Genomic DNA, 22,033 nt, shown 5'->3' on the forward strand with positions numbered 1-22,033 from the left:
TATGTGTCATACAAAATAGCTCCAGAGGATGTGCACTGGTACAGATAAGAACAGGAAACACAGGGAATCCAGGACAGATGACCCTTCAGGACCAAAATGAGAGTAGCGATTCCAGGAGGGGAAGGGGAAGGTAGGGTAGAAAGGAGGAACCGATCACTAGGATTGACATATAACCCCCTCCCTGGGAGATGGACAACAGAAAAGTGGGTGAAGGGAGACATCGGACAGTGTAAGACATGACAAAATAATAATAATGTATAAATTATCAAGGGTTCATTAGGGATGGGGGCTGGGGAGGGAGGAGAAAAAATGAGGAGCTGATACCAAGGGCTCAAGTAGAAAGCAAATGTTTTGAGAATGATGATGGCAACAAATGTACAAATGTGCTTGACATAATGGACGGATGTATGGATTGTGATAAGAGTTGTAGGAAGCCCCAATAAAAGAAAATTTAAAAAAATAGCTCCACAGAGTTTTCTTGATGGTATTCTTTACAGGAACAAACTATCAGGTCTTTTAGCCCCAAGGTGTCACTGGGTAGGTTTGCACCAACTACCCTTAAGTTAGCAGATGAGCACAAACCATCTGTGTCCCAGAGATCTTTGTTATTTTACGTAAGTGGGATTGATAATATTGTTTCGTTTTTGTCTCATTTGTTTCACTGAGTATAACATCATCAAGGTTCATCCACATCAAAGTATGCACTAAAACTTTACTTATTTTTATTACTAAATAACAACTCCCACTGTTTATGCTACATGCTTTATTCATGTATCTGTTGATGGATACTTGGGTTGTTTCAACCTTTGGACTACACCCACTACTCACTAATCCATGTGGTCAGGTTCCAAAAACCAAAGTATTACATGAAAATCAGCATTATTCAAAAGTCGGCATTATGTGAAAACACACGGTTATCATTATGTTAGCATTAAAATATGGCATCACATGACATTACATCATTAAATAACTGCCAAACAACGGAGAATTATGGCCCAACTAAATTGCATATAACATGACAGTCAGAATTACTCTAGCCTAGCATATGGTCAGTTATTACAAAAGCAAAGTATTGGGAAACGAAGAGTGGCTAAGTAAGGAAGAGGTAGACTGTAGTGAACACATAGCTTTTGGGTGTGCCTGGAGGAGAGGAAATACGGAACCACAGCAAGTCAAACCCGATTTAATGGCAGTAAGTGTGAGGGGTGTTTATGGTGAGTCTAGGTTTAACTTCTTGAAGAACCACCGGACCCAGCTACAACAGCTGAAGGGTTATCCACAGCCTCACCAGGATTAGCTCCTGCTGTGTCTGATACTAGTTGTACTAAACCCAAAACAAACTCACTGTTACCAAGCCAACTCAGTGATACTATATTTGGTGTCTAAGACTAAATGCAAGACTGCATTAACCTAATGACAAATGATATTGGGTACCTTTTCATGTCACTGTTGGTCTTCTATGTTACTGTCATTTTAGGATGTTATGTGGTATTGCTTGGTAGAGTAAAGTGCATATTGAATTGAGCTGCCACAGAAAGAAATTTTCAGAATGCTACTTGGAGTCATAGAGGATATGAGGGAAACAATACAGAAAAAGGATGAAATGATAGAAGACGTAAAAGCCATAAATCAAAGAGAAATACAGGAGCTTAGGGAGGAGATAACAAAAACCAGCAGCACACTCACGGACCTCGAGAAGCGACTGGAGGAATCAGAGACCTGTATCAGTGACTTGGAGGACAGCCAAGCAGACTTTAACAAACGCGAACAAAAATCTAATAAGATCATCAAAGAAGCTGAAGAAAACTTAAGCTATAAAGCGGAACATTAGAATTATTGGCTAACCGGAGGAAGACACAACCAAGAAGTCACCTGCAACAATAGTGAGAGAATTCTTGGAGGAAAGCTTCCCCAGCCTAATGAATGAAAACCAGGCAACCATTCAGGAGGCTGAAAGAACAACAGCTAGACTAAATCCCAAGGCACATAATAGATAAATTATCCAACTTTGAGGAAAAGGAGAAAATCATGAGCGCAGCTAGGGAAAAACAAGCAATCACATATAAAGGTTCCCAAATAAGAATATGCTCAGACCTATCAGCAGAAACTATGAAGAAGAGGAGAGAGTGGAGTAACATATTCCAAAAATTGAAGGATAACGATGCAAACCCAAGAATACTCTACCCAGCCAAATTATCAATCAAGATACATGGAGAACTGAGTCTTCCCAGACAAGGAAAAACTCAAAGAATACGTGAGAAGAAACCCAGCCCTACAAAAGATCCTTGCCGACCCAGGATGGGCAAAAGAACAACACTCACCAAGCATAAATAAGAGACCACCACATAGAACAACCTCACCTCATCCAAAGGGGAAAAAGAGAAAAGAGACTTCAAGGTAGCATTGACTTAAATATAGAAAGACTTGAAAGGCTGCTGAGGTAAGCTTTAGAAAAAAAAAAAAAGGCAAAAGGGGTATAGGGAAAAAGCTACGGTATACAAACATTCCTGGGGTGAGGACCAAGTAATATGGCAAGGACCAGACCAAATACAGGGATACACATGGTAGACAACTAAAAAGGAGGTGGGGAAAGGAAAAAAATAATAATAATAAAAAAGAAAAGGGTAGCGGGGCACAGGGCACTAACCCACCCAAGGGGAAGGTATCGTTTGTTTCCACAGAAAAGAGGAACCAGACTTCAACCCGATGCTCCAAGATGTGAATGCAACACGCCGGCATGGTATAGGGAACCACTGGAGAGGTCTTGGGGGCCGGCCCCAACCCCAACTACTAAGGAGACATCTGCCCCTCCCCTCAGAAGAATTTATTTCAAAGGATGGCACTGAATCTAAAGCTCTGGAAGAGGAACATACCTGATCAGAGCACATGGGAGCAGATGAAGGGGGAGGAGGAGAGAGTGGAGCACATCATGGCCCACCAGGCCAGGAGGTCGATGTTCCCAATTAGAACAGCCAGTCGACAGAGAGGACCACATGGCCGGCCCTAATATGAGACATGACGTCCCTCACTGACCCATAGCACTACAGGCGACAACACCGGAGACAATGAGGGAATTGCATAAGATCGGATCCCACCACACTGAGGCAAAACATTATGGGGGTGCAACAAAACAGCAAGGGAATGGAGCGGCGAGGCCCCCAGGGAATGCTGAAGGTATACTTTGGGGCCAGGGCGTGGTGCCCCAACAGACTGAACTGGGAAACACTCCTAAAGGCCAACAAACAATACTTGAACTAACTACAAGCTTTTTTTTTCTTGTGTTTTGTTCTGTTTTTGACATTGTTTTGTTGTTTTGGTGTATATTGTTGCTTGGTTGTGCTGTTTTGTTTTTGTGCATGTTATTATCTCTGCAGGTCTGTCTAAATAAGATAGGCTGGATGAACAATTGGAGGAGAAAACACGGACCGATAGTTCTCGGGGCCATGGGAGACGAGGAGGTGGGGGGAAAGGTAGTGGTAATAAACCCAGGGACAAGGGAAGAACAAGCGATCCAAATCAGTGGTGATGAGGGTGTGGGAGGCCTGGTTGGGCATGATCAAGGGTAATGTAACCAAGAGGAATTACTGAATCCCAAATGAAGACTGAGCATGATAGTGGGACAGGAGGAAAGTCAAAGGAAATAGAGGAAAGAGCTGGGAGGCAGAGAACATTTATAGAGGTCTAGATAAATTCATGCACATATGCAAATATATTTATACACGAGGATGGGGAAATAGATCTATGTGCATATATTTATAAGGCTAGTATTAAGGTAGCAGAGGGACATTGGACCCTCGTTGTACCCTCAATGCAAGAACACTTTTTTCTATTACATTGGCATTCTATGATGCTCACCTTTCCGACACAACCGCTGAAGACAAAGTGGGTGAACAACTAAATGTGGTGAAGAAAGCTGATGGTGCCTGGTTATCAAAAGATATAGCGTCTGGGGTCTTAAAGGCTTGAAGGTAAACAAGCAGCCATCTAGCTCAGAAGCAACAAAGCCCACATGGAAGAAGCACACCAGTCTGTGTGATCACAAGGTGTCAAGCAATCAGGTATCAGGCATCATCAGAACAAAAAAAATCTTACCATAGTGAATGAGCGGGGAGTGCGGAGTGGAGACCCAAAGCCCATTTGTAGGCCACTGGACATCCCCTTACAGAAGGGTCTTGGGGAGGAGACAAGACAGTCAGGGTGAGATGTAGCAACGATGAAAAATACAACTTTCCTCTAGTTCCTAAATGCTTCCTCCGCCCCCCCCCCCCACTGTCATGATCTCAATCCTACCTTGCAAGTCTGGCTAGACCAGAGGATGTACACTAGTACAGATGGGAACTGGAAACACAGGGAAGGCAGGGCGGATGATCCCCTCAGGACCAGTGGTGCGAGTGGCGACACTGGGAGGGCATAGGGAGGGTGGGTTGGAAAGGGGGAACCTATTTCAAGGATTTACATGTGACCTCCTCCCTGGGGGGCATACAACAGAAAAGTTGGGGAAGGGAGATGTGGGACAGAGCAAGATATGACAAAATCATAATTTATAAATTATCAAGGGTTCATGAGGGTGGGGGAGTAGGGAGGGAGGGGAAAAAATGAGGACCTGATGCCAGGAGCTTGGGTGGAGAGCAAATGTTTTGAGAATGATGAGGGCAATGAATGTACAAATGTGCTTTACACAATTGATGTACGTATGGATTGTAATAGGAGTTGTATGAGTCCCTAATAAAATGATTTATAAAAAAAAAAGAAGAAGAAGCACACCAGCCTGTGTGATCACGAGGTGTTCACAAGGGACCATGTAAATCAGGCATCAAAGAACAAAATATCCTATTATTGTGAATGAGGGAGTGCAGATTGGGGACCCAAAGTCCATCTGTAGGCAACTGGACATCCTCTTACAGAAGGGTCACTGGGAAGAGACGCGCCAGTCAGGGTGCGGTGTAGCAATGTTGAAACATACAACTTTCCTCTAGTTCTTAAATGCTACCTACCCCCCACTATCATGCTTCCTCCCCACCATTTCTACCTTACAAATCCAGCTAAAACAGAGGATGTACACTGGTACATATAAGAACTGGAAACACAGGGAATCCAGGACAGATGATCCCTTCAGAACCAGTAGTGAGAGTGGTGATACTGGGGAAGGTGGAATAGAAAGGGGGAACCGATAACAAGGATCTACATATAACCTCCTCCCTAGGGGATGGACAACAAAAAAGTGGGTAAAGGGAGATGTCAGACAGTGTAAGACATGACCAAATAATAATAATTTATAAATTATCAAGGGTTTATGAGGAAGTGGGAGGGAGGGGGAAAAATGAGGAGGTAACACCAAGGGCTCAAGTAAAAAGTTAATGTTTTGAGAAAGATGAGGGCAACAAATGTACAAATGTTCTTGACACAATGGATGTATGGATTGTGATAAGTTATACTAGCCCTAAAAAAAAAAAAAAAGAATATTACATCTTCCAATCTATAAACATAAAAATATTTTTGGACTTATTTGGGTCTTCTGTAATTTATTTCAACAAATTAATCGTTTTCAAAAAGCTTACTTCTTTCATCTGAGGTTCAATGGTATTTTAAAGTTTAAAGTTTAGTTGACAGAATTTTTTTTCTCATTCTTAATAAGGGGGTTTCAAAAGATTCATGAAAAAATAGAATGGAAATATAACAATTTTTCTAAGACACCTCTTATGTACTATTGTATAAACCAAAGAGCTATGGCAGTGAAGTTGATGGTTCAAACGCATGAGCTGCTCCCAGGAGTTAGAGGTAGCGAATAACTCACATAAATATTCCTGCCTTGGAAACCCTATGCTATGGGGCAGCTCTTCTCTGTACTATTGGGTCACTGTGTCTTAGAATCAACTTCATCAGTAATGGGCTGATACTCTATAAACAACATTCCAAATAATTGTATTTAAAAATAAATAAATTTTAAAATAATTGTATTTATTAGGTCCAAAAATTCTAAAAGCATATTCTCTAGGTGGGACAAAGACCAGAGTAAATAAGCACGTTAAAATTTCAATTCAATATGCACTTTAATAAATCAAATGTTTAATAAATTAAACTACAGTAGAATAGACACTAAGCAAACCAGTCAGATTTGTAACATGGTAGGTGATAAAGTAAATCAAACTATACATTAAGTCCCAAACCAACCAATAAAAACCCAGTTCACCCATAACAAGTCAACAGTTTTTATAGGTGGGGGTAGAAGATAACTGGCACAGATAGGTCTGTCTCCCTCGGAGTAAATAGCATATTGTGAATGTTTTCTTACTGAAATGTCACTATATTAAATTGCAAATGAACACCAAGATTACCACTATTTGACAAATACAACAACTCACTCACCTTCTCATTTTACTTCTCTAAGATTAATTGCAAAGACATGGTAGCGTACTATATCACAATTATTACCATGAGAGTAAAAATAACCATTACAAATCTCTAATTGCAAGGATATTTGGGGGAGATTATATAAATATCTTATTAATGCTTTACAGTGCATTGCAGAGTGTGAAATCAATATTGATAGCATTAAACTGAACTTGATACTTACATTAAAGGTTCTCCCTTACCAATAGTTTATAATTATACTGATCTTACCTGAAATAACAGGACCCCTGGTGGTATATTGGGTAACAAGTTGGGCTACTGACCACAAGTTCAGCAGTTCAAAACTACCTGCTACTCCATGGAAGAAACATGAGGCTTTCTATTCTGTAAAAACAGCCCAGGAATCCCCTACAGGATCAGTTTTATTCCATCCAATACAGTCACTATGAGTCAAAATCAAGTTGATTGCAGTAGAGTTGGGTTTTTTTTAAATAAATTAAGTCCCATATTTATAACTTTTAAATTGCTTTTTTATATTTGTTTCTATATATATATATAATACAAATACAATGCATTGTGTATCTACCATTCTAAAAGTCCTCTACATTTAACCTACTATCTCTTGCAATTTTATTCAGGAAATAAGTCTTTTCTTCATTGTATTTATATAATGCAGTAAGTCCATTATTTTTCTTTTAATTCCAATCACTAGTATAAATCCAAGTACTATTCTCCAGCCAGCTACAATGCTGAATAATTTGTCCAAATGTCAATGGCAATTTTCAAAAATCCTTCCTACCCCAAAATTTAAACACCTGTAAAAAACATTTGTTTTGAGAGTGGTTTACATTCATGACACCTGACCTCTTGCTGTACACACCACAAAAATCAAGTCTCAAATACCATGCAAGCAAAAAAGCTAAGCGTCCCTGCAGTAGCATCTGTATGGTCCAATATCCAATATTAGTTCTACACTGCACTAAGTCATGTGTTCCAAATCTTTCTCTGCAGCCTCTATAATTAGTTGTAATTTGCCTCTTTTAAAATGTGTTTCTTATAGGACATCTGGCCTTGAAACTCCCACCTTCCCATTGAAAAAATACTTAGTGTCCAGGCTTTTTTTTTTCCTTTTCTTTTAATATGAAGAGCTGCATGGGTGGTATAACCAAATCCAGACTTTAAAAAATTCCAAGAGCAGATGATGATTAAGAACCATTTCAGTATTACCAACTATAAATGTAAAATAGAACTTTGTTGCAATGTAATTACCTACAGATTTCTAAATCAATCCCTAAAATATTTAAAGTTCACAAAATATTTTTTCATAGGAACATAGCATTTGTCAAGTTGTTTCTAAAAACTACAAGAGTTGAGTTAATTAAATTATAAAAGGAAAAAATAAGAACTGAGCCCAAAGGTTCAATCTGACACTTAAAAAGTATCTAGTTAAAATAGGAAATGATTGTTTAACAGTTAAAAAATAACCCTGATTTCAGTGATTAAAACAATATTTTAAATACATGAAGTTTGCCAGAAGGGTCTTATGAAAATAATACTCATCAAATCACTTTGGTTCCAAAAACATTCCTTAAAACTGAATGTGGAATGTGTGGTAATGAAAAAGTAATGAAAATTAATATCAAAGATGCTTTTCTGCAAAATAGCCATGAAAACACTCATCACAGTATGCTACTGCCCAGACCTACTTGTTCCATAGATTAGAAAAGTGTTTACTAAAAATCTCTTTAAACCAAAACTACACCTTTTAAAAAGGCACTAATAACAAATGTTAAGATGAGAAAATAAATAAAATAAGCCAGAAAAAAATCAGTATCTGCTGCTAAACCTTCAAAGACTGATGAAATTTGTTAATTTGTAAATTTAATACATGAGGGAGTTTCAAAAAGTTCAAGGAAACATGGCATTGAAAGATAATGGATTTTTTCCAGACTTGCTGAAGCACCTTGATGCGGACACTTATTTATCTTTTCATTCATTTTCCCTACAAACTGCTTAAAACCCAGTGTATTTTCGTCTTCTTAAAATGTAACCTGAGAGGTCCGTTCCCATGGGCCTCTCACAGTGTCCCATGCCAAAGCAAACTGTCACCCCGAACCATTGCCTGGTTTTACCTGGTGGGCTTAAGGCACTGAAGCGGGTTGCACAATGGGAAAAAAAAAAAATGTAACCTGAGAAAATTTCTCCTGGTCTAAGAAGTCATCTGAATAAACATTCATAAGGGCCTCCTCAAAAATGTTAAGATCTTCACTCAAACACTAGAGATGAGGACCTACTGTTAGGACAAATAGAGGAGGTATGCAATTAAGAGGCCTACGTAGTATCATCCCTTACTTCATAAGAACAGATTAAGCAAAAACAGTATTTTAAAAAGTGAATAAACGTTTCATCCAAATTCAATAACACCCTTTTTTGTTGTTGTTTCTGAACACAAGTTTTATTTCAATAAAAATTTAAAGGCATTCCAAAATCCACTGCCATCTAGTCAATTCTGACTCATAATGACCCTATGTACGGCCTGTGAGGCTATAAATCTTTATAGGAACAGGCAGACTCTTCTTTCTCCCACGGAGCTTCTGAATCAGCAACCCAAGGTTAGCAGCCCATGCTAACCCAACAGGCCACCAGGGCTCCTTTCAACCACATTACATAACGTTCCTGCTGAAGGGGGGTGGGGGAGGGCAGAAGCAGCGGCAGTTACTGCACACCGCCCTGAGCAGCTGTCGCTAGTAAAACTGCAGGCTCTACAGCTAGACCACCCGTTGCAAATGGTTAATAGACATGTAATAAATAAAATATACCGAAGATGCATTTATAAAAAAGTTCAAACATCTCAAAAGTTAAAAGAATGGCAAATACTAAAATCCATTCAAAGCGATTAACATAAAGAAGCAGAATCAATCATTTCTTACCTGCATTCCATCTTTAAGTTTCAAAATACATTCCATAGTATTGATAGTAATCACAACTGGCTCAGAGCCCAGTTTTGTCCATGGTACATGGATCCTCAATTCATGAATATGTCCACTTAAAAAGGTGAATGGTAACTTCAGTTCCTTAAAAGATAAAACATTAAATAAAAGTTAAGTACTTAAATACGTGTTAATTCTAAAGTTAAAATTTATTTCTTGAGAAATAAAATTTCCAATCAAATATAATGCAAATTACTTGGAATGTAAAAGTAGTATCCAATAACCAGTTAAACTATAGTTAATGTTAAACTGTAGAGACTTACTTTGTGAATTATATTTAGTAAGCTATTTACCCTTCTCAGACATCAGTTTCCCATTCTGCTAAATAGAAATAATATATGCAGCCTGGTACATTAAGGTTCATTAAGTAACAGTAGTGGCCACAAACATAGAGCAGTAATAGTTTGAGATCGGAGAAAAAAGGAAGTTGAATTAGAAATAGATGAATGTTCTAATAAAATAAAAAGTTATCAACCTTGAGTGGAGAAGTGCAGAATGGAGACTTAAAGCCCATCTGTAGGCCACTGGACATCCCCTTACAGAAGGGTCCCGGGGAGAAGACCAGCCAGACAGTGTGCAATGTAGCAACGATGAAACATACAACTTTCCTCTAGTTCCTGAATGCTTCCTCCTTCCCCACTATCATGACTCCAATTCTAACTTACAAATCTGGCTAGACCAGAGGATGTACACTGGTACAGATAGGAACTGGGAACACAGGGATCCAGGGCGGATGAGCCCTTCAAGACCAATGGTGAGAGTGGCGATACTGGGAACATTGAGAGGGTGGGTTGAAAAGGGGGAACCAATTACAAGGATCTACATGTGACCTACTCCCTGGGGGACGGACAACAGAAAAGTGGGTGAAGGGAGACGTCGGACAGGGCAAAATATGACAAAATAATAAATTATAAATTATCAAGTGTTCATGAGGGAGGGGCGAGCAGGGGAGAGGGGAAAAATGAGGAGCTGATGCCAGGGCCTTAAGTAGAAAGCAAATGTTTTGAGAATGATGAAGACAATGAATGTACAAATGTACTTTACACAATTGATGTATGGATGGATTGTGATAAGAGATGAATGAGCCCCTAATAAAATGATTTAAAAAACTGGTCAACATCTAAAAAATAAATTTGAAATGAAAATGTTACATTGATTTTATACTAATTTGTTTGACTCACAAATAAGTTTTTTGTTACAAATTAAACCAAGAAAAAAATTATATTTAGATTGGATTTCAATGTTTTTATGCTGCTGTTTTAACGTTATGTAAGCTGGACGTCAATACTAAGTTTATACTTTCATTCATCTAACTAGTGTCTGTCTATGGTTTATCAACATGGTAACAACTACAAAGGGGCTTCAAAAAGACCATGGGAAATTTTATGTTGTCTTAAATAGTATTCTCTGTTTTGCCTCTCTAAGCTCAACTATTCATTGCAGTGGCTACACAGAACGCCCAGACATGAATCAAGATTACAGGTTTTATTAAGAGAGTTGACAGGTTGTGATGAAAGTGAGAAGGGCTCAAGATACAACTGTTTATCAGGACATGTTACAAAGCTCTTTCATGTCTGCTAGTAAATGCCCAAAGACGCATACCACTTGACTGAAGCTTCAACCCAAAGCATTCAGCTTCACTTCCATGGGTCAACAAGCCCGTTTCCCCACTTAGGTGTCCAGAGACACCCACTAAGTCAGCCTCCTGCACAAAAGCATTCCGCTTTACTTGTTCCATGAGCTAGGAAGTCCACCCCGCTATTTCGTGTCCTGGCTCCTACTTCCGCTGCGCCCGATAGTATAGTTGTCATCTGGATACAGGAAGTTCAGAGCACAGGAATCTAAGGTCCACAAGAGTCTGCCACTCTTGCTGGTAAGATCCCTCTTTCTGCTTCTCAGAGGATTCATTTTATACACAGCAAGATGCATTCCAGGGAATCCTGGTCACAATTGCTCACAGGTGAGTCCTATCTGTATCTCCCCGAACCCTGTTACCCAGCCCCACGCAAGAAAAGGTTGTGTGATGGGAGGTAAAAAATTTGACTAGAAGAGCCATGTTAAAGAATTCACCGCCCCTGAACACTCCAGTATATTTTCATTCCATTTTGCAAGAGTTTCTGAAGGTCAGCTGTAAACACAGGTAGTATAACCAAGTGGCTAGTTAACACCATTAACTCTGGAACCAACCAATGTGGGTTCAAATCCTAGCTCTTTCACTTAGGAGCTAAATGGTGCCAGTTCAGGTATTTAATATATCTGGACCTCAGTTTCCTTATCTGTTAAATCTGGGTGATAATATCATTGAGGATTAAAAGAATTAATAATGATGCTATTATTTCAAAAGTGTGTATTATTTATTGCAAATAAATTAGACAATTTATTGCTTTAACTAGAATTTTTGGTAAAATTAGAATAGTAAAAGTTTATTCTTGGAATATTTAAACATTCCTTAGTATGACATTAATTTTAAAGACAGTTATTTTTTGAAGTCCTCATTAGTTGACACCAAGTGCTATCTTGATCATTTTGGTGCTGTCACGCTAAGTGTTGAACTGTTCACCACAAGTTCAGCAGGTAAAACCCATCAACTTCTCATTGGGGGACAAAGAGGTAGTCTGCTTCCCCCAAAATTTACAGAATTGCAGAAACCCTAAATAAGGTTGCGATAAGTCAGAATCAACTCAATGGCAGTGAGTTTGTTTTGTCCTAAGCAATTTGTTTTGTTTTCTGTATGCAATTATTTAACCCAAAAAGGTAAATACAGTTATTATCCCAACTTCCAGATGTAGAATCTGAGGCAGAGAGAGGTAAAGTAACTTCCTCAAGTGATTCACCTAGGAAAGCAAGGATTCAAAATGATGTACTATCTAGTGGTTATAAAAATTACCAGTAACAGAGTAAGAGAAGGAAATGGATGGATAGCTAATTGCCTCCATGAACAACTGCACCTTTTTGCCATGACACCCAAACTGGGTAACGCCCAGCTACCATTACTGAGTATTTTGCTCAGCATGCAGAATGACTAAGTAGGGTGAATGGATACAGCAGTTCCTGATTTTAAACCATGCAGGGTTCCCTTGCTCTTTGAACAACTGACTCGTAGTCTATGTTTAGGTTCCACATGAGCACAATTAGGTGTTTTGGAATTTCCATTCTTCGCAATGCTGTCCAACATTTGTAATGAACCACACAGGCATATGCCTTTGCCCAAGGAGCACAAGTAAATAACTTTCTGGTACTTCATTCTTTCAACCACGATCCACCTAACATCAGCAATGATATCCCTGGTATACATTATTTTTTGAATCAGGCTGGAATTTTTGGCAGTTGCCTGCAGATGTTCTACTACAAGTGTTTTTTAATGACCTTCACAAAAATTTACTTGAAGGTGATATTAATGACATTGATCACTAATTTCTACATTCTCTTGGATCATCTTTCTTAAGGTGGGCATTCAACCTGAGAGGTTCAGCTTCTGACACTATACAATGTCTCTCTGCTGCTCCTAAGTTTTCCCCTGGCTAATTTCCAAGCAGTAGGTTGCCCGGTCCTTCTTCCCAGTCGGTTTTAGGCTACAAACTCCGCTGAGACCTATCATGGATGACCCTGCTGGCATTTGAAACACCAGTGGCATAGCTTTCACTATCCCAACATTCCACAGCCATCACATCATGACAAACTGAAGAACAAGGGGTAGAACAGACTATTTCTCATGCATGAATTGAGGCCTGATACAAGCTACAGCATGGATAAACCTTGAAAACACTATGCTAAATGAACGTCACAAAAGAACAAGTATCATGTGATCCCACTTAATGAAATATGTAGAACTGGCAAAAGTGTAGGGCGAAGTTTATTCGCAGTTGCCAAGGGCAGAAGAGATAAGAAGACATCCTTGCTTAAAGAGCACCAAGTGTCTGCTAAGGGTGATGGGAATGTTTGGAAATACTACTGATGTTTCTACAAGACGCTGAACTTACTGTCAGTGAATTACACATGTAAAATATGCTGAAATAACAACTGTTTTGTTACATATTTGTTTTCTCCAATTTTCTAATAAAATGAAGAAAACATAAGAAACTTTCACAGATAAAAAACAGAAAATGTGCTGATAGCAGACCCAACTTACAAAAAATATTAAAGAAAGCTCTTCAAGTCAAAATGCAAGTGACACCAAGCAGTACCTCATCCACATAAACAAAGAACAACAGTACAGGTAATTCACACATTTTTTTTCTTTCTTCACTTATTTGATTGAAAAACAACTGTGTAAAACACCATACACTGAATGTACTGTTGAACCTATAACATATAGAAATAAACACGGAGAACAACACTGGTAGAGAGCTAAGGAAATGACTACAAAAGGTCAAGTAAAATTCTAACTATGCTGTTGGGTTTGTTAGAAAAACAGGTACAATATGCATAATAATAACACCACAAAATAGGATAAGGAGCTAGAGTCAAGCAAGAGTTACTTTATCTCCATTATTACTGGTGGTAATAAATCGGAACTAGATGCTGTTAAGATGAATATGGTAAATTCTAGAGCAATACTATAAAAAATAAAAGTTTAAAAAATCAATAATGAAACTGAAATGCTACATCAGAAAATATTAATGTGTATGCTAAATAAAAAAGTAAAATAAAAATAAAGGCACAGAGAGCTATGAGATATATAGAAAAAGAAATGAAATCAAACAAAAGCTCCAAAATACATGGCATAAAAAGCAGAGTACAAAACTAAATATCCAACAATTTTTTCAAAGATGTTAAAATCAACAATAAAAACGGCCCCTTTATGCTATTAAATATATGATAATCTAGGCTAAAGGTAGACAAACTTTCTAGGTTTGTCAAAATAAAAAGGCTAGAGTAAGATAATTGAGTTTTTATTAAAAGGTATCTACAGCTAACATATTTAAGTGCTAAAATATTGAATACTTCCACGCAGAAATAGGGACAAAAAAGAATGGCTACTCTTAAAGTCTCTGCAAACATTGTTTAACCAGTCCCAGCCAGTCCAGTAATGGAAAAAAAATCAAATTAAAGGCACAAGAACAGTATTTGAAATTAAAGGTACAGTAGTATTTTAAAGATGTATAATCATTCTTTGCAAGTGACAGAATTGTGCACAAAGACAATCCTTAAAAACCAAACAAACGAGGACAGATAAACTCCGCAGTACCAATAAGGAGAGTAATGAAACTAGGAGGGCATGGGAAAGGGGGTGGGGAGTAAGGGGGACCCGATCACATAGGGATGGACAACAGAAACGTGGGTAAAGGGACACAATGGTTGGTGTAAGATGAAAAATAATAATAATTTATAAATTATCACCGGTTCATAGGGGAGGAAGGGTAGGAGGAGAGGGTAAAAAATGAGGAGCTGATATCAAGGGCTCAAGTAGAAAGAAAATGCTTTGAAAAGGATGATGGCAACATATGTACAAATGTCTTGACACAATGGATATATGTATGGATTGTGGTAAGTGCTGTAAGAGCCCGCAATAAAATAAAATTTAAAAGGTCTATCAAGATAATACAGGTGGGATGAACAATCTGGAGGAGAAAACAACAGGACAGATGGTTCCAGGGGGACATGAGAGAGGAAGAAGCCAGGGAAAGGAAGTGGGTGTTAACAAACCCAGAGACAAGGGAACAACAAGTGATCCAAAAATCGATGGTGAGGAGGGTGTAGGAGGCCTGGTTGGGCTTGACCAAAGGCAATGTAACCGAGAGGAATTACTGAAACCCCAATGAAGGCAGAGCATGATAGTGAGACAAGAGGAAAGTAAAAGGAAATAGAGAAAAGGAATAGGAGGCAAAGGGCATTTATACAGGTCTAAATACAGGCATGTACATACATAAATATATATATGATGATAGAGAAATAGATCTATGTGCACAGATTTATAGGTTTAGTATAAAGGTAGCAGATGGACTTTGGGCCTCTACTCACCCTCAACACAAGAACACTTTATTCTACTAAACTGGCAGTCCATGATGCTCACTTTCCCAACACAATTGCTTAAGACAAACTGGGTGCATAAGGAAATGTGGTGAAGATAGTGGGTGGTGCCAGGCTATCAAAAGATATAGATAGCATCAGGGGTCTTAAAGGCTTGAAGACAAACAAGCAGCCATCTAGCTGAGAAGCAACAAAACCCACATGGAAGAAGCACACCAGCCTGTGTGATCATGAAGTGCCGATGGGCTCAGATATCAGGCATCATTGTTAATGAGGTGGAGTCCGGAGTAGAGACTCAAAGCCCATCAGTAGGCAACTGGACATCCCCTTACAGAAGGGTCTCAGGGAGGAGATGATCCAGTCAGGGTGCAGGGTAGCAATGATGAAACACACAACTTTCCTCTAGTTCTTAAATGCTACCCTCCGTCCTACTATCATGACCCCAATTCTACCTTTACAATCCAGCTAGACCAGAGCATGTACACTGGTACAGATAAGAACTGGAAACACAGGGAATACAGGACAGATGACTCCTGCAGAACCAGTGGTGAGAGTGGTGATGCCTGGAGGGTGGAAAGAATGTGGGGTAGAAAGGGGGAACCGATTACAAGAATCTACCTATAGCCTCCTCCCTGGGGGAAGGACAGAGAGAAGAGGGCAGAAGGAGACATCGGACAGTGTAATATATGACAAAATAATAATTTATGAATTATGAAGGGTTCATGAGGTAGGGGTCATTGGGGGGAGGGGGAAATGAGCAGCAGATATTAAGGGCTCAAGTAGAAGGCAAATGTTTTGAGAATGATGATGGCAACAAATGTACATATGTTCTTGACACAATGGATGTATATATGGATTGTGATAAGAATTGTAGAGCCCCCAATAAAATGATTTTTTTAATGATTTTTTAAGGCCACTGAATAGACAGCCAACACACTGGTAACAAATAAAGAATAAACAATTTTTTTAATAATTTTTAAATTAAAAAATAAAAATATAATGCCACCTATAAGATAAAAATATAATTTTTATGATCTCCAAAACCTCACTGAAAATGCCATGACATTGCTTACAGACATTAAAAACCAGAAAGTAAAAAAAACAAAAACAATATTCTATAGATTTAAAAACTCAGTATTATGCCAACTTGGTAAATGTTAACATGTCAATTCTTGAATGTGAAGATTCAGTGTGGTACCAATAAAACCCCAATAGGCTTCATTAAAAAATAATTCTAAATTTAGCTGGTTCAAAACCCAAAAGAAAACTAGTTACCACTAAATCAATTCTGACTCCCAGCCTCCCTAGATAGGGTTTCTGCATCTTTTTAAATCTTTATGGGAACTGAAAATTTCATCTTTCTGGACAGAGTGGCTGGTAGTTGAATCTAAAGTGTATATGGAAATGCAAATAACCGAGTTGTCACGACAATGTAAAGGAAAAGAAAACCACCATCTGACTTAAACTATGAAATGTCAAGACATAGTATAAAAGTACAGTAAGATGCAGGATAGTTGTGACACAGGTGTAAACAATCAGACCTCTGAACATTACAGAGATCCAAAGAGAATACACACACATACGCTCACTTGATTTACAGCAAAGGCATAATGTAGTTAAGTAGGGAAAGAATAGTTCAACAAATACTATGGATCAGCTTTATAGCAGTAGAAAAAAATTAATATGGACCTCTACTTCACAAATTCCTCACAATTAATTTCCTCTGAACCACAAAAATACGAAAGTCAAAAATTATTCCTACAAAATGATAGAAATCATTTTTTAAAGTCAAAGCATGAAGCTATTGTTTCTTATCATATCCCCTAATTAGGTCTTAGACATTTTGGAACCTAGTGTTGCCAACTCTCTCCCCTTCCCCCAAAAGTCTGAGCTCTTCTATTTAGACCATACCAAAAGTAGTTTCAGCCTCCCCAAGACATTCAGTTCCTTTGAAATGTCCTTTCAATTTCAGAAACAAAATAGTGTCTAGAAGGGCAAGAACAGGGTTGTCGGTTGGGTGAAATTCTTATAAACAGTTTGTGTTACACATGAAGAATGAGCCGGCACATCGTCATGATAGGGGGGAAAAATCACTGGTGCAATTTTTCCAGACTTTTGCTCAACAATGCAGTTTTTTCTTTTCTGAAACTTCTTCTTAATAAGGCCCAGCGTGCAGAACATATACAAGGCAAGCACGTTCTAAACACAGAATAGTATCCAAATACATATAAAATACCAAGAAGAAAAAGAAAATCCTTCTTTTGCTTAAGTGGGCAAAAGATTGAGATATTTCACAAAAGAAGCAAAGAGCCATTGAGTATACGCTCAAAATCATTAAACCGAAGTCAATGGATTCCTACTCCAAAGATCCTTTTGAGTTTTGAGGCTACAAATCTTTACAGGCGCAAAGTCTGTTCTCTCTCCTGCTGAGCAGCTAGTAGGGCTGAACCACTGACCCTGCAGTTATTATTCCAATGTAGTGCAACACCAACAGACTCAGTCTCCAGGGGTCCTTTTATAAATCAGGAAGTAAACACACAATTAAAATCACAATGCAACCTCACTTAACACTCACAAGAAAGCTAAAATTAAAGCAACATATATCATCAAATGATGGCAACAATGTTAATTGGAATTTTCATACAGTTGGCAAAATTGTAACTTGAAACAACCACTTTGGAAAACTATTTGGCAGGGTCTATTAAAACTATGTAGCAGGAAATGCTAGGCTTAGTTGTTAGGCTGCCAACTGCCAGAATGACAGTTTGAAACCACCAGTTGCTCTGAGGGAGAAAGATGAGGCTTTTTACTCCCATAAACTGTGTAGGAAACCCACAGAGGCAGTTCTACCCTGTCCTATTGGGTCTCTCTGAGTCAGCACTGACTTGACAGTGAATTTTTAGAGTGAGTACTAATGCTAAAAGGCACCCTGGAAGCACTGTGGGTTAGATGGTGGGCTGCCAATTACAAAGTTAGTGGTTCAAACTCACCACCCACTCTGAGGGCGAACAATGAGGCCAAAAGATGAGGCTGTCTGCTCCCATAAAAAATTATCATCTCAGAAACCCATAAAGGATTGTTATGAGTTGGATTTAACTCGAAGGCAGTGGGTTTTTCTTTGGGATATTAAAGCTAAGACATCCCTGGATGGCAAAAACTGTTAAATGTGCAACTACTAATTGGCAGTTTGACAGGCCAACAATCTTCTTCTGAAGAGTAACAGCCTGGAAACGCTGTGGAACAGTTCTACTTTACTGAGAGACGGAGTTAACTTGATGGCAACAAATATGAACAGGTAAACATGTGCCTTCTCTCTTTGAGCCAACTCCACTCCTAAGGGAAATCAGTGCCTATGTCCATTAACAGACATGTTTACCAGAGCTTGCTTCAAAGTAGCAAAAGCTTAAAAAACAACCCAAATGTCCATCAGAAGAAGAAATAAGGAAATTAGTCTTTGAACCGGTGAATACTACAAAGCAATAGAAACTACTGTTGATGCAGCAATAACATGGGTTAATCATAAATAAAATGTTGAGGGAAAGAAGACAGAGAGAACGAGTATGAATCCAATAATTTGAGGTTCAAGACTAGGCAAAATTTATGCTCAGGTTATTGTGCACCACTGAAGTGATCTAATTCATAGCAAGTCTATAAAACAGAGTAGACCTGTCCCATAGGCAATCTTTACAGAATTAAATCAGTAGGTCTTTTCTTCCAAAATACCACTGCAAGGTTCAAAATGCTGACCTTTTGTTTAATAAACAAGCTCTTAAGTCATTAAGCCACCAGGGCTCCTTGTTCATGATGAAAGAAGTCAAATTAGGGTTACTTCTTTTAAAGGTGTGTATGGGGGGGGGGAGGGTTACCAATTAAAAAGAATACCCCACAAGTCCACTGTCATCGAGTTGATTCCCACTTTCAGTGATCTTATATACAGCAGTGGTTCTCAACCTTCCAAATGCCACAACCCTTTCATACACTTCCTCATGTTGTGGTGACCCCCACCCATAAAATTATTTTCATTGCTACTTCATAACTGTAATTTTGCTAGTGTTATGGATTGGGTGACCCCTGTGAAAGGGTCATTTGACCCCCCCCACACAGGGGTCTGTTGAGAACCACTGTTATATAAGGTTTCCAAGACCGTAAATCTTTATAGGGAAAGACAGTCTCATCTGTCTCCCACAGAGAAGCTAGGCTGGTGGATTTGAACCACTAACCCTGTGGTTAGCAACCCAACATTTATCCATGAGGCCACCAGGGCTACCTTTTGAGGTGCTAAAATTATGCTACTTTATCTGAAAAGTAGTTACACGTGTGTATCCCATTGCCATTAAATCCATTCCAATTCATAGTGGCTCTACAAGACAGTAGAATGCTGTAAATCTTTACAGGAGTGGACAGTCTCCTAAGTACACATTTAAAATTTGAGCTGTAGACTTAAAATAAAAAAAAAATAAAAGCATTAAGAAGCACAACTAACCTTGAGTTGGAAAGGGAAGAGAGCCCAAAAAACTACTTCTGAGGGCTAATTCTAGATTATTCCACTAGAGAAGGCAATTAAAATTACCGCCACCATCAGATTAACTCTACTAGAAAGCAGGGATCGCAGGATCTACTGAGCTTCCATCCATACTTTTTGTATCCTCAAGACAGAGCAAGCCCAACATCTGTTAGTGATAAATGTACAGAATGAATGAAGTGAACTTTGAAGTTACAGTTCATTTGCATCAGACCATCCTCAAGTTCAAAAAAGTAAAAGAAATGTAAAAGATGTGATTGAAAAAGAGTTTCCAATTGTACAGCTATTCTCAAACTCCACTGGCCATTGCTCTGAGATAAGCAGGCTCTCCTACTAAGACAGGAGACCATGCTGCCGGTTGGGGTCCTTCCATTCCCTCAAAAGATAAACTGGGGTAATTTTCCCAACTTCAGGCAGAACCTTGGCAATGTAAATGAGCATTTTTGGTGATTACTTGAGTAAATAAAGCCAAACTCATTTCCACTGTGTTGATAGGGACAATAGGCCTGGGTAGAGCTGCCACTGCGTGTTTCCAAGACTGTAACGCTTGACCTTGTTGCAAAGCCTGTCTTTCTCCCTTGGACGGCCTTAGGTTAACAGCCCAAGGCGAAGCACTACCTCACCAGGCACTCTGTCTGAGTAATAAATAGGCTTGACAATTTGGACAAGAAAACTCAAAATTGCTCTCATCAAAGTACCTTCTAGGAATCCCATTCTACCCAACCATCGCTAGGAACAAGATATTCTTTAAAGTAAGACCTCGAGTTTTAAGTAGATGTTATATATACATTGGGTCGCAATGGTTTGAAATAGACTGGATGGAGCGAGTAGCTTAAGATATGTTAGCAGGGGGTTAAAATCATTTTCAAAGCACGATCAAGTCAAAGAGCAGGGAACAAGGGATTACACCTACACAAGTTGAAAATGCCAATGACAACTATAGTTTACCTGCTCCAGCACATCCAGCTTTAATTCGAGTTTGCTGAGAACCACGTCTCCACCCCATAGTGAAAGCTGGAGATCCGACGGCTTTAAGTTCTTGATGTAGCGATTCACATAACTCATTAAAATTGGAGTCACATATGACTCCAGCATCTTTTAAGGTGCCGGAGGAGTCAGAGTCAGAAGCTGGAGGGAGTAAAGGCCAAAAAAAATAAATAAATAAAAGTTAGAAGCAATTGAGTGGGTGTGCAGCAAAGGAAAAAAATTTTTCTTGCGGGGGGAGGTATGGAAAAACGGAAAAGCAGCAGTCCCCACCAAAGCCGCTTCTCACCTCCTCCCAGCAGCAAAGAAAAGGCCAACAGACGTTCAGCCCCGAACCGGACTTCCTCATTAGCATAACGCCCCAGGTGGTTGGGGAGGAGGAAGCAGCGACCTGAGGCGGGCGGTCCCCACGACGGGGAGACTGAGGGGAGGCGGGCTCGCCGTGGGCCGCTGCCCTCCTTCTCTAGCCCCGCATCGCGGCGCGGCCCTCGGCTCCCGGAGCCCAGGTGGATCGAGCGGCGCAGAACCACCGCTAGAAGCAGGCCCGCTCCCGCCCGCCCTGGGCAGACGCGCCGAGGAGCACCGCGCCGTCCCCTCCACCTCCCGGCACCTGGCCCGGCTCGCCACGGCTGCGCAGCTCCTCCCACCGAGCCACTTCCGGGAGTGGCCGGTGCGCAAGACAAACCGGCCGGCCGCGCCGCCGGGCCGGGCCGCCAAGGAAGCTACGCCGCCCGTCGGCTCCGAGAGCGCGGGGCTGCCCTCGTTCCACCCCCGGACCACGGTGGGGAGGGCATCGCTCTAGGAAGTGCGCGGAGGGCGGACAGGGAGCGAGGCGGACTGCAAAAGAGGCGACACCGCACATCCGGAAGTGGCGCTCCCGGCGACAATCCCCGCGCTTGCGAGACCCGGGCCCCGCGGCGGCTTCCTAGGAGGAGGCTGTGCCCGAGTCGCCGAGTCCCCGAGGGCTGCGGTCTGTGGAGGAAGTAGAAAGTAGGTCCAATGAAGTCCTGGGGAACGAGAGGTTCTGATTTCTCTTCAGATACGGAAGGTATGGGATCCGTGGCACTTCACGCCTCCGCTGTGGGAGCAGCTTCGAAGTCGAATTAAATTCAGACCTGGTGGAAATAACGTCTAAGGGCTGGGATGCACCACTTTGGGGCCTGCGTTTTGACCAGACGAGAAGACCAACCCACGCAGGTTACTTTCGCCAAGCGGT

The 22,033-nt window shown here is 40.1% G+C and overlaps 1 protein-coding gene and 1 non-coding gene across 4 annotated transcripts in view; one reads left to right on the forward strand and one right to left on the reverse strand.

Moving 5' to 3' along the window:
- The window catches only part of VPS13B (vacuolar protein sorting 13 homolog B), a 731,003-nt gene extending 709,507 nt beyond the window's left edge, over positions 1-21,496 (reverse strand). The window contains exons 1-3 of one of the 3 annotated variants that reach the window (XM_075549441.1): positions 21,107-21,496; positions 20,782-20,961; positions 9,282-9,425 (exon numbers count right to left, since the gene is read on the reverse strand). In XM_075549441.1, the coding sequence (XP_075405556.1) occupies positions 9,282-9,425; positions 20,782-20,928 (291 nt within the window). In that variant the 5' untranslated portion in view covers positions 20,929-20,961; positions 21,107-21,496. The remainder of the gene's footprint in view (positions 1-9,281; positions 9,426-20,781; positions 20,962-21,106) is intronic. The other 2 variants (XM_075549440.1, XM_075549439.1) reach the window with 2 other exon arrangements.
- LOC142449654 (small nucleolar RNA SNORA42/SNORA80 family) lies at positions 8,389-8,520 on the forward strand. Its single transcript, XR_012784779.1, has one exon. It is a non-coding gene; the product is annotated as a small nucleolar RNA SNORA42/SNORA80 family (small nucleolar RNA).
- Positions 21,497-22,033: the final 537 nt, after the last annotated feature.

The sequence above is a fragment of the Tenrec ecaudatus genome, chromosome 5 (assembly GCF_050624435.1).
Source record: "Tenrec ecaudatus isolate mTenEca1 chromosome 5, mTenEca1.hap1, whole genome shotgun sequence".
NCBI lineage: Eukaryota > Metazoa > Chordata > Mammalia > Afrosoricida > Tenrecidae > Tenrec > Tenrec ecaudatus.